Source organism: Euprymna scolopes, chromosome 5 (assembly GCF_053919585.1).
Source record: "Euprymna scolopes isolate OS-2025 chromosome 5, ASM5391958v1, whole genome shotgun sequence".
In the NCBI taxonomy this organism is placed as follows: Eukaryota; Metazoa; Mollusca; class Cephalopoda; order Sepiida; family Sepiolidae; genus Euprymna; species Euprymna scolopes.
The window spans coordinates 5320523-5334093 of NC_136486.1; the positions used below are offsets into that span (position 1 = coordinate 5320523).

At 34.5% G+C, this 13571-nt stretch overlaps 1 protein-coding gene across 4 annotated transcripts in view; it reads left to right on the top strand.

Moving 5' to 3' along the window:
* The window catches only part of LOC145276696 (myotubularin-related protein 10-B-like), a 175098-nt gene extending 161884 nt beyond the window's left edge, over nucleotides 1–13214 (top strand). For all 4 annotated transcript variants that reach the window (XM_080127884.1, XM_080127886.1, XM_080127885.1 and 1 more), the window contains 3 exons: nucleotides 1698–1847; nucleotides 3941–4113; nucleotides 10694–13214. In XM_080127884.1, the coding sequence (XP_079984010.1) occupies nucleotides 1698–1847; nucleotides 3941–4113; nucleotides 10694–11488 (1118 nt within the window). In that variant the 3' untranslated portion in view covers nucleotides 11489–13214. The remainder of the gene's footprint in view (nucleotides 1–1697; nucleotides 1848–3940; nucleotides 4114–10693) is intronic.
* Nucleotides 13215–13571: the final 357 nt, after the last annotated feature.

The window sequence follows — 13571 nt, forward strand, 5'->3', positions numbered from 1 at the left end:
CGGTTGTGCATGCGTACATAAATGAATAATCAACACGACAATAAAACGTATTGTTTTACTGTGTACGTTTTCAGTGTCCCAATTATTTTTTTTTTGCATTTAAATTATCCAAATAAACAATACTTTCTGCATTTTTTTTACATTGTTCATTTCCGTATTTGTTTAAGTTATTTTAACGCAATTTTCTTACAAATAAATCTACTTCAACCTGTTAACAACCATAAAAGCATTTTACAACGGCGATTTACTCACAGCCTTCCCTTTTTTTTTTTTTTTCATTTATTCTCCATTTTTTAATATACCTTTCTTAAAAAACATTCATACATTTTCTTCTACACTACCAACATAAATAAATAATCCCGAAAATATATTTTTTAAAATTTGCATTACAAATTAATAATCAATGCGATAATAAAATGTATTGTTTTACTGTGTATGTTTTCAGCGTCCCAATTGTTTTTTTTTGTTTTTTTGCGTTTAAATAAAGATAAATCAAAATTTGAATTTAACTTTAAGTATTATGGTATCTGTTCAGTGCACATTTACCTATAAGTATGGCAAACCATTTATAATTCAATGGCTGTAAGTTTTTTTCTTCCTTTTTTTTCAAAATAAACAATTATAATAAACAGAACGACTCCTAGAAATCTGTCTATATTCTTTTTTCATTTTAATATGCTTTCATAGAAATGTTTCTGTTATATCACAAAATACTATTTTCTTTACGTCATAAGACATTAAAAAATGGAAATATAAAAAAAAAAGGTTATATTGTATGTATCTGTTATGGAATGAAGTTATCTGAAAAAAATTCACTTAATTTCATCAAGTGGTTTTTATTTAAAAAAAATTTTTTTTTCACAACGAAAAAACAATTTATGATACCAAGCAAAAGGTTCGATTTTTAGGAAGAAAAGCTAGTATTAAAGATGGGGAGGGAGTGTCGGCACTTTAACTGAAGTTATCTCCCCATGCGTGTTTAACGAATTAATGGCTGATTTCAACGCAGTCTTATAAGAACGTGTTTTTCTGCTATAAAAAAAAAGAAACCACTCGATCAAATTAAATTAAATTTTTTTTCGGAGATCTTTTAGTTTAAAACTAATACGTACAATATAACCTTTTTTTTTTTCTCTCGATATTTTCATTTTTTAATACCTTGATTAAACTGTACACGTACCCAAAATTCCAATTTTAAAGAAAAAAGTCATTTATGAAATTTAATTTGCCAAAAATAATCGTGACTGACTAAAGTCGTTTTATTGTTTATTTTTAAAACATTTTTTGCGCTAACGGGTTTAGTAGATCGCCCGTGTAAGAGGGAATATTTAATAAAAAATTGGGAGTTTTCTTTAGCAAAATATCTTTTTAGGTATGGACTTACAGATATTTACCAAAAATAATCTCTTGAAACTTCTGATTAAATTCGTTTTATTGTTTATTACAATATTGTTTTATGATATTTTACGCTGACTGACGCAGTCAATTGCCTGTGTCGAAGTTGCTTTAATCAGCAGCAGCCGCAATTAGTCGTACATTGATCGTACATAATTTTTAGTTGTACATTTTTAGTAAAATCGAGAAACACAGGGGAGACAACTCTTGTACTTCTTTGTTAATTACTTTATAATTAAATCATTATGTAATTTATTTTTCTTACCTTGAATGAAACCCCCCCCCCTTTTTTTTTTTTACAGATTTAATAAAAGATTTTTGGAGTAAAGACAATATTTGGTTGTCGAGTTTAGAAGAGACAAAATGGCTGAACTGTGTTCAACGTTGTCTTAAAATCTCCAGTCGAATAACCAAATTGATGATTGACCAGAAAATATCTGTGATAATTAAAGGTAAGATTTTAGACTCCTCCCTACTTTCTAAAAAAAAAATATTAATGTGATGAAATAAACTTTTTATACATTTTAAGATAACAATCCTCGATAACTACATTGAATCTGATTCCAACAATCGTTTTCAAATTTTTGAATCGTGTAGAAAAGTAATCCGTCTTTTGATTCTTAAGACTACTGTCCTCATCTTAATAAGCATTTTCACAACGTTTCGGTTGATTTAATCTCCGACCTTCTTCAGGTGTATCTTGTTGAACTTTGGAATCTTTTTGTCAGATTTGGCTTTCTGCACAGAATTTCAAACAAAACCTTTCGTTTAATCCATGGGGAGGGGGGATTTTACCAAGTACTTGAAAAAATTATTTTACTAAGTATTTGGAAAAATTATTTTACCAAGTGTTACATGAAAGGGCTGTCCCCTTCTCATGTAAGTAAAAAGACAGAGTAGATAAGTGAAAATGATATTAGGAAAAGGCCAGAATCGAACCCTGTAGGCAAGTTGATAATTGAAATTCGAGTAATGTTAATTCTTTTCGAAATAGCTAAATATTATTTATGTCGAAAAAAAGCGATTGTCCATTCTTTTAGAATAACTGGATATTAAATATGTCAGTTAAAAGAATGGACAATGCGAGTTAAAAAATATTGTTTAAAAATGGGTTAGATATTAAACAATTAGAATTGAGGATTCTTTGTTTGCCAAAAGTGTGTTGGACAGACATATGTAAATCCATGTGAAAGTAGGCACGTTGGGAACCACACTTCTGACGTCATAAAAAAAGGAAATTTCTCGGTATAGGAATCGAGGATTCGAAGTTAGGCAGTCGGATTAGGATCAGATAATCGAAGATCACACACGGTGATAGTCAGTTGGAGAGTGGGCCCCTTAGAGACGAAGGGAGAAAAGTAGACCATGTAGTCAAAAAGGCTTGAATTCCTAACATCACCAATCGGCCGGTTGAGGAATAAAAGAAATCAATAATTTTGTAACTGTGTTGTCTTTGTGTCGTCTTTACAACCGAAGAGATGTGTTTTGTATATTCATCTATAAACGAACTTCCAAGTTTTATGTATCCTCTTCACCATCATCAATAATGTATCTCCCCTCCTCTGTGTTAAGAACTGCTGCATCATATCTCCAAGTCCATATTAATATGTCTCCCTCCGTGTTTATCATCATAGTCGTCATGATGTACAAAGAACTGTTATGTCTTCCCTCATCATCATCTGTTCTGAGTCCCCTGCTACACGACACAAGTATTATTTGGTAAAATTATTATTTTGCCAAGTACTTGGAAAATTCAGTAAGTTACTCTTCTGGAGGTTGAAAGTTTGCTCGTCAGTGCAATAAACACTCAAAAATACAATTGTGAATTTAGGACTTCTACCTAGTCATGGCTGGTGAAACGATCATGGTTCCATTCAAAATTCTGTGCAAATTCAGAATTTGCAAGGTATACCCAAAGAAAGTCGTAGGTTACATTGACCGAAATGTTGTGCAAATAAAACTGAAGCTGAGAACAATAGTCTAAAGAATCCAAGTAATACAATCAATCCTCATCTCAAAAATTGATAAAAAAGATATTTCAAGTTTTAATGAAAATAAAGTTTTGTTTTTATATTTAAGATGTCAAAATTGTTTTTATTTTTCGGAAAAGAAGTTCATAAATGACATTTAGAGTGTTTTCAAGAGTCAAACTTAAATTTATCACCCAAATCAAATTTTATGTGTATCAGAGAAGTGACTGTCTTTCCTGCCATTTTGAAAAAAAATCGATTCATGTTATAACAATGTCCAGGAATTCCCATTTAGCCGTTAAAAATGATTTTCTTTGTAAAAATAAAGCTACTTTATTAATTTATGTGATTTTTGGAACATGATATGTTGATTTTATCATGCATACATAATACAGTGTTTCTTTATTTTTGTTTTTAATGAGTAGAAATCTGGACCAGAACCCCGTTTTCTTTGCAGTTTTTTGTTTTAATTTCTGTATTTTAACTTTTCAATTTGATTTTAAACATGTTTTTATGGATGTTCTACAAAGTTGCACAATATTTTGAATATTTTTCTTTTCTGTCTTTTTTTACAGAAGCCGGCTGTCGTGATCTGGCCTGCCTTATATCAAGTCTTGTGCACTTGTTGTCTGATCCCCATTATCGGACAATACATGGCTTTCAGAGTCTCATCCAACGAGAATGGGTAGCGATGGGTCATCCATTTCAAGAAAGGTGTGGAATGGTTACTTTGGCCAACTCGGAAAAGGTGAGTCTTTTGATCATACATTGATAAATGGTTCAAAACATCTGCAAGGAATGTTCCACATGTTATGCCTCCTATTTTTATTTTGCTTGATTGGATCAGAGGGGATTGCAAATTGTATTTTGATGAATTCATGACCTGAAAGTTTCATTGCTCTGTTGCAGATATTGATGAGGTAAGGCTCTAAGAAAACAACCCTTGTCATGGATGTGCATCAGAAGCAGAACTGTGTAATTGAATTCCTGGCAAAAGTGCGTTCAGAATGGTGGTAACTATGTAGATGAATAAATTCTAGAGCACAAAAATTCACTTGTTTTAATGGTATCACTTCCGTCTTCATAGCTCTTTAACTTTTTGCTGGTGCTACCAGATTAGGCTGCATGAAGATATTGGATTCCTGAGATGAAATGCACCTAACATTGATGTTTTTTGTTTTTCTACATCTTTTTGCAAAACTTATGTTCTGCAAAAACAAAAATCAACAACCACTTTTTCCTCCCCTTCCCATTTTCCCTTTCTCTTTCTACCCCCCCCCACTTCCTGACTTCAAATGTACCAAACATTAATACTGTAGCCCTCTTCCCTTTCTCATTGCATTTACTTTTGAAACGATACTTGTACTTCTCTCTACTCTGATCCTCTTTAAACATGCTCTACCGATTTTTTGGTCCCCCAATTTATCGGAGAGGGACCTGTGTTTTCAGTGGCGTCTGTGCGTTTGTTATTTCGGACGATTACCAGGTAACCGTCCATTAGTTTTTCCTGAAATTTTGTCACAAATTGTATTTCATTTCATCAGATGTGCACAGTAAAAAAATTTTTTTTGCAAAAATTCCTGTTACGTTCACAGGGGCTCAAGAGGTCAAAAATGCTCCAAAATAGCCAAAAATGACATGTTTTGCCCTATAACTTTTGATCCATCCATTAGATTTTTCTTATTAAACTTGGCCAAGATGTGGAGCCCATTGTTCTTAATATAAATCCAATATGGGTGATCCTGGCAAAATTCTGATTCGCGTCCCTGGGGATTTTTAGTGCTAAAAACGCCCCTTTTTGTAGCTCTTTTTTCATATTTCTCAACAAAAACTTGATATGTCTGACTATATAGTGGTTTTTCACGGTGGTCAACTCAAATATACATGTGTTAAGGCCTGAAACTGTACCACTATCCATTTACACTAGAATTTAGCGGCCCCAGGGTCTCGAGAGGTAAAAAATGCCCTAAAATGGCCCAAAACACTTTTTGCCCTATAGCATTTGATTCATCCATTAGATTTTCCTGAGACTTGGTCAAAATTTGGAGGCCATTGTTTTTAATATAAATTCAGTATGGATGATTCTGGCAAAATTCTGGTTTGCATCCCTCTGGAATAGGGCTAAAAAACACTTTCTATTTTTTTTTTTTTTCATATTACTCAAAAACTTAATATGTATGTCTATATAGTGGTTTTTCATGGTGCTGAATTCAAATATACATGTCTTAAGGCATGAAACTGCACAGTTTGTCTATTTTCACTGAGATTCAGTGTTCCCAGGAGCTCCAAAGGTGTCACAAATGCCCCCAAATTGCAAAAAATAACACTTTTTACCCAATAACTTTTGCCTTATCTATTAGGTTTTTCTCAAACTTGGCGAAAATGTGAAGGCAACGTTGGCCCTTCACATTTCTCACATTCATTTCTTCACTATTTTTTGTGGCGTCATCTCACATGCAGCACCAGAGGGGGGAGGGACCACGCATGTGCAGCTTTTTTTTTTTTTTTTTTCCTATCAGTAATATTGTTACCTCTGCTATCAAGTTGGGATCTATCACTTGATTTTGGAAAATAATTACAAACCTCGTAACATTGATTTGTTTTAATCTGCATCTTGATTTTCAAGGCAGTCGTTTTATTAAACTGACTGGATACGTCTACTAATTTTTTAATTTTTTTTTAAACTCACGTTTGCCCCTAACAATGCATATCGCCAATTGGACGTAAGGGGCTACTATTTGGAACCATGCCTAGGAAAGATTAACAAGATGTTGGTTTACATTACATTTAAACTTCTGCATATCAGTACAGTAGTAGTCAATCAGAAGTAGGTAGCAGGAAGGGAATTCCAAAGTCTAGCTGTTCAAGGGAAGAAACTAGTAAAGTAGAAAACTTTCTGGCATTTAGGGACCTTAACAGTGAAGGGGTGTGATTTTATTGCTAGACAAGTTTGTTAGGGGATATGTACATCAAGGGGGCACAAGTGCAACGAGTTCATCAGAGCACATTCCATTAAAATACTTGTAAAACAAGTACAAAGATGCAACACTGCGGGAATAGGACAGGGGTTGGAATTTAGTTGACGAAGTCGGACCTATTAGACTGAAGACTTTTTGGCCCTATCTAAGAGGGAGAGGCTAGTGGTAGATACACCAACCCAAATATGGCAACAATACTCCATGCATGGGCGAATAGAAGTACAGGATACTGTCAGATGTGAATACTCTTCTATCATATGGTCTTTTAGGTGATAAGTAAAAGCTTATCAACTTATACCAGAAGATTTCTCTTACCATGCATCTAAAGATATCCCTTTTCTCAAGTCGATGTAATAAAACATAACATTGTATGAGAATAAAAAACTGTTCACTTAGAATAAATTTTATATTTAAAATATTTCAGCAATGTTGTTAATATAAGTTCGGCAGCGTTAACTAATTATAACAATTATAAAATGCGTGCAGAGTTCAGTGTGACAATGACATATACACGTACGCTAAACTGAGTTATGGGATTATTTTTTCATTTTTAAGGAAAGTTTGGTGTTTATTTACAATAAAACCATATTTTGAAAAAAAAAAAAAATACGGAAAAATTTAAAAAAAAAAAAAAACTTCTGCTGGTAAGAGTTATTTCCCTTCCATTGGGAACTTTTAAAGACAACCAAAAAACTTATTCTATTTATTGTTTTATAACATTCTATAACATTTGCTACTTTTATTTTCTCTACCGCTCTCCCTCGACCCAGGACTGTGCCCTAATAAACAAAGTCTCTGACAGCATAGATACAGCACTTTCCCTCAACACTAGTGCACAAGTTCATGTATTTGGTGACTTCAATGTCCATCACAGCAACTGGCTTGGATTTTCTACTTACAGACGCAGCTGGTACCACAACATGTAACTTCTCTATCTCATTCCCTATCACAGATGGTTAGGTTTCCAACCCGTTTCCCAGACCAGCAAGAACATGCATCGCTTCTAGACCTGTTTCTGACCACAGTTCCCGATGACTGTAACGAATGCCCACAGCCCTCTTGGAACGCCGGTCATGCAGTGGTAATGGTTGAAATCGCCCTAAACTCTAGAGCCAAAACTGAAGAGCCATTGCTCCAAAAAATCGGGATATTATAAAAAGGCTGACTGGGAAGCCATCAGGGATCTCATCAGGGACGCTCCATGGCAAAATATCTTTTCACTTCCTGCTGAACATTGCGCTAATGAGACCAATGAATGGTTCAAAGCGGCAATTGAAGCACTTGTTCCCACACATAAATTCTATAGCCAACCCCACTCTTCCCAATGGTTCACTTCAACTTGTGCAGCTGCCATAGCGCAAAGGCAGCATGCATACTGCAGATTTAACCGACATAAGTCCAGTTCAAACAGACAGAAGTACATAGAAGCCAGAAATAACTGTAAGAAAGAAATAGCGACAGCTAAGAGGGAATTTACTGAAACCACCCAAAAACGCATCGAAGCACAGAAATTAGGAACCCGAGACTTCTGGAAAATCTAAAACAGTGTATTAAATAATGGGCAATCAACAATTCCCCCACTATCCAACAATCACGAGGTTGTTTGCTCAGCAACTGAGAAGGCTAACTTGCTTGCCAGACGGTTTGCTTCCACACTGGACTCTGCTAACCACCCCCTCCCTGACTTTCCTTTGCAGACAGACGCCACACTAGATGATCTGAAAATCGCTCCTGCTCAGTGCATGCTATCATAAGAAAGCTTGACACTGCAAACACATGTGGACCTGATCTCATCCCGGCTGTGCTATTAAAAAAGTGCGCCGCCGAAGTAGCTCCAGTTCTCTCCAAACTTTACAACAAATGCCTTAATGAATCTTGCTTTCCTGCCTGCTGGAAAACTGCTTCTGTAGTGCCAGTTTTCAAGAATTTTGGCGAAAGAACTGACCCAGTAAATTATCACCCCATTAGCCTCTTCCCACTTTTCGCCAAAATATTTGAGACCATAATTAACCAAGCTCTAGTTCATCACCTTACAGATGCTAAACTTCTGACTGACCAACAATATGGATTTAGACAAGCCCGTTCCACAGCAGACATCCTAACTGTAATCTCAGAACGTATATACCAGTCACTGGACAAAGCGGGGAAGGGTAGAGCGGTAGCTCTAGACATACTAAAGCTTTTGACAGGGTATGACATGAGGGTCTTCTCAAGAAAATCAGATCATACGGCATCACTGGAAGAATACATAACATAATTAGATCCTTCTTGGATAAGAGAAAAAGCCAGGTTGTCCTTGACAGTTGTACATCTAAACAATATGATATAAATGCGGGAGTGCCTCAGAGGTCTATCCTTGGACCTCTGTTATTCCTAATATTCATAAATGACCTCGCTGACAAAATTGTCTGTGAGATGGGTATGTATGCTGATGACACCACACTCTATAACAGACACAACAGGAAAACAAATGAACACATATCTAAAGAAATGGCAGAAACACTAGAGGAAGATCTCCGATCCGTAGTGGAATGGGAACAAAAATGGATGATCACCTTCAATGCTGCCAAGACTAAACTTTTTTCCTTCAATAATTACAAGAACCCTTCCCTACCGCCAATAGCAATGGGCAATGACTCTTTATCTGAAAGTACATCTTTTAAACTCCTCGGCCTAACATTCACAGGTAATATGAGTTGGAACAATAACATTGAAAACATTACCAGGGCCGCTGCGAAGAAGATGGCTTCTCTCTACCGTGCTAGAAAACTACTAACGCCTGAAAGTATCCTACACCTCTATAAAGCCACCATTCGCCCATGTATGGAGTATTGTTGTCATATTTGGGCTGGTGCATCTGCCTCTAGTCTCTCGCTCCTAGACAAGGTTCAAAAGAGTCGCCAATCTGATAGGTCCTGAACTGTCAGCTAAACTTCAGCCTCTGTCCCATTGACGAAATGTTGCATCCCTCTGCCTGTTCTACAAGTACTTTAATGGAGAATGCTCTGAGGAACTGCATGTACTTACCCCCGACAAACCCGACAAGCAGCTAAATCCCACCCCTTCACAGTAGAGATCCCTAGATGTAAGAGAGCCTTCTACTCCAGTAGTTTTTTCCCCAGAACCGCTAGACTTTGGAATTCCCTTCCGGGTCCCTGCTTCCCCAACTGTACTGACATGCAGAAGTTCAAATGCAACATGAACCGACATCTTGCTGCCCAACTTCCTACATAGTACCCCTGCAACTTATATCCCCGATAGTACCCCCTACAACAAAGTGGCAATGTGCCTTGTTTGGGATCGAAAATATAAAAAAAAATTTTTTTTTTTTAAATTGTTAAATAGTTTGAGAATACAAACAACAATTCCAGTCAATTTGAGTTATAGTTAGGATGTTAAGTGTGAATGAACCATGGAATTTACATGTCATTAGTTTTACTAATATTATGATTAATAGCTAAGCATTGTGGAAATTCGGTGTTGCTTTTTACAGATATTTGAAGGATCTACTGTTAATAATTAGTGATGGGACGATTCCAATACAATTTCCGATTCTGATACTTTATAAATTTCTAAATATTTAACTACAAAGTTATTTTTACCAATTGCTGTAAAAATACATTTGAAATGTGCATATATTTTCTAAAATGTAAACACACTTGTGCGGGGAGGAGAAGGAGGAGGAGGATCTATAGATTTTAGTTTTACTGGTTATTTAAAATCAATAAATATTGATTTTTTTTTTATTGTTATCAGCAGTTGAAGATTGTTTTAAACAAATCAAATAAAACAAGATAATTAAAGGAATCGCTTTTGGTATCGGAAAATAGGCACAAATTTTTCTGATTCTGATACCAATACCCCCAAAAAGTTCCGATTAATTGTCCCAAAATGAATAGTAATATTGCTTTTGAAATAATAAGTGTCCATTAGGGTCAGTATTATTCAGAAGAAATGATTTTGCTTTCGTAAAAATAATTGCTATTCTCAGCTAAATATCCTTCAAATATAACAAATATATTCATTCATTTAAAATTGTAACAATTACTTTTTTAACAAAATAAAGATTTTGCTTTATTGTAAAAATATTTTTCAAATTGTGTAAACAAATGTCACTTTGAAATGCACTTAGTTAAAATAGTTTCAGTAAAGGACATAATTTGATATTGGAACAATTCATTTTAAAATCTGTAAAGAAAGTATTGTTTATCTTAATGATATCAGATAAATCACAAACCTTTGCGAACCAGACGATTTCATTTTATTTTTAAACGTGTGTGAAGAATTACGACGTACGAATATGACATGTATCAGCATATTTTTTATGATTCTATTTTCTTCTTTCTTCAGTCTCCCGTGTTCCTTCTGTTTTTGGATTGTGTCTGGCAACTAATATGCCAGTTTCCTGTGAGCTTTGAATTCTCCGAGACGTACCTCACTATCTTGTGGGATAGCATCCATACCGGCCTTTTTCATACGTTCCTGTTCAACAGCCAATACCAAGAAAGTAGTGACCAGAAGAAATTTTGGAGTGAGCATCGGCAAAGTGCTAACAAATCCCAAAGAAAAATCAGCTGCCTGCCTTCAATTTGGAAATGGACAAATCTCTTGGACGGACAAGATCAGGCACTCTTCTACAACCCGCTCTATGTTATCTACAATGGAAAGTCTTGCTGCCCGTCAGTAGGATGTCCCAATGAGGTATTAATAACCCCAGAACAAGAAACTGTACTTTATCCCCAGAGTGACATTGCCTTTCTCAGGTTGTGGTCTCAATGTTACACACGTTGGCTTCATCCCGGACAGATCAATGGAGGTGGTCGTATGTCGCTCTACCTCCAACAGTGTTTACTCGTCGAGGAAGTGTTGACTTTACAAAAGCGAATAACGGAGTTGAACCTTCTGGTTAATGAGGGATCAGATGAAATGAGTTGTGTCGAAGACGGTTGTGCTAATAGTCACCTCGTGTTTGGATCAAATCTGGCACAAGAGAACTATGAAATAACGTCAGCGTTTCCGTTTGCAAATGGGAATGCGGTTGCCAGCCTGGGGGGGACGTCAGCAATACCTTTACTCTTGTTAAACTCGTACACACAGGGCAGCAGTGTGATTCAATCGGTGTCTACTCCGGCTGAAGTCAGCTGACTTTCGTCCGTCCAATAATCTAGGCTAGAGGGTGGGTAGGTCAGAAAGGAGGTCAGGATTTGCTTTAAAAAAATAATTTTTATTTTTTTCTCATTTACTGAAATGGACTTTGTTGCTAAAATTGCAAACACATAAGCTTTTTTTGAGCTGCACAAATGGAGAAAAGAAAGACCAATTTAATTTATGGTATGACCTTTGACCTTCACATGCATTTTTAGAGTTACACTTAATTAAAAATACAAAAAAAATCTTTATAGTGCACATACTCGACACAGAACAAAGATGTCATATTCCAAAAATCACGTAAATTGATCAAATTTTTTTTTTTTTTTTTTTTTTTTTTTTAAACTAAGAAAATTAAATTTTATGAGGAAGCGATACCGATGTTGGGAGTGGCCATATTGTTTTAGAATGTGTTAAAATTCAAGGGTGATAATTCAATTCAACTATCAAGATTTTGTTTGTATTAAAAATAATTTTTAATTTCTGGATATCATAAAATTTGATTTTATTAAAAAAAAAAAATTACATCAATTTATATGATTTTTGGAATATGACATTTTCTTTTCTGTAATGAGTATGTACAAAATAAAGCTTTTTCTGTATTTTTGTTTTTTAATTAAATATAATTCTAAATAAGTGCCAACCTTTCTAATCCAAAATATTTTGGGTTAGGTAAGCAATGAACTTTTTGTCAAATTCCTCAATTTGTTCTTTGTTAAAAAACGGATATTTTAATTGATGCTAACGTAAATAATGGTGTCTTGTATAACTTGCATCAATTCATTTTCTTTGGTTAAAATTTGCGGTGTTTGTCCAGAATACCCTTTTATATTAAAAAACAAAAATTAAAAAATCTGTATGGTGTACGTACTTGTGATGAAACGAAAAATATCATATTCCAAAAATTATGTAAATTGACCTAGTTTTATTTTCAAAATGAAAATTATTTTTAAGCGATTAATGAAAATTTGTAGGCATTTCAGCATAAATCTTGCAAATTTGAATTATTGTTGAGTCAACTCCCTTTGTTTCTTTAGAATTTTTTTTCAAAATGGTAGGCAAGACACTTGCTTCTTGATTACTCATCAAATTTGATTTTCTTTATGAAAAGTAAAACTACTTGATCGATATACGTGATTTTTGGAGCATGACTTTTTCATTTCATCACAGGTACGGATATCATACTGATCTGTCTTTAATTTTGTTTTAATATCGGGGGAATTCTTGACTAAGAACCAAATTTGTTTGATAAAAACAGCCGGTGTGTGAATATCAAAAACCTTTTGCATTCAGTTTGAAATGTTAAATTGCTAATCGTACGTTCTGTTATGCTACACACATTGAGATAATTGAAAAGAAAAAAAGTGTTAATTCTTGTGAAGGGAAGTTCGTGATTAGCCCAATACATACTACAGACTATGGAATAAGTTCTTATTGCTTTGCATCCTTCGTGGTCTTTTTTTTTTTTTTAAATAGAAATTGCTCTAGACAAGGCATGAAGCCACTTGATCTAAAGAAGTAAAAACTACTTCAAAAACAAGTCAACAATAAGTGTTAGATGGAAAAATTCCAATCAATGAAGCAAAAATTCTTCTCCTTTTGTCAGAAACATCCCTCATAGAATGTGACAACAAACAACAACAAAAAAAAAAAACGGAAAGCAAGATTTATGAAAGTTAACACAAAATCCACTTTCTAATTTCCATTTACAGACTAACAGAAATATGAACCTGTAACTTCTGTGCAATCATAGAAAAAATAGCAACTTGTGTTCCATTAATTGTATACACTAAATTATCTAAAATAACTATTGTAATTTTGCATTAAATAAATCCCAAAAAGGGTTGATTTTCCATGAAAAAGAAAACAGATCAAACTTTGTATTATTTGGATTCTTCGGACTACTGTTCTCATTTTGGAATTTTTTGTCAAACTCTGGAATCTATATGGAATTTCGAATTTATTTATTTAATCCACGGGGGTAGCATGTTCTCGTTCCATCAACCATGACTGGAAAGAAGTTCTAAGTAATTCACAGTTGTATTTTGATGTTGCTTGCAAGAACCGTGGAGTAACAGAT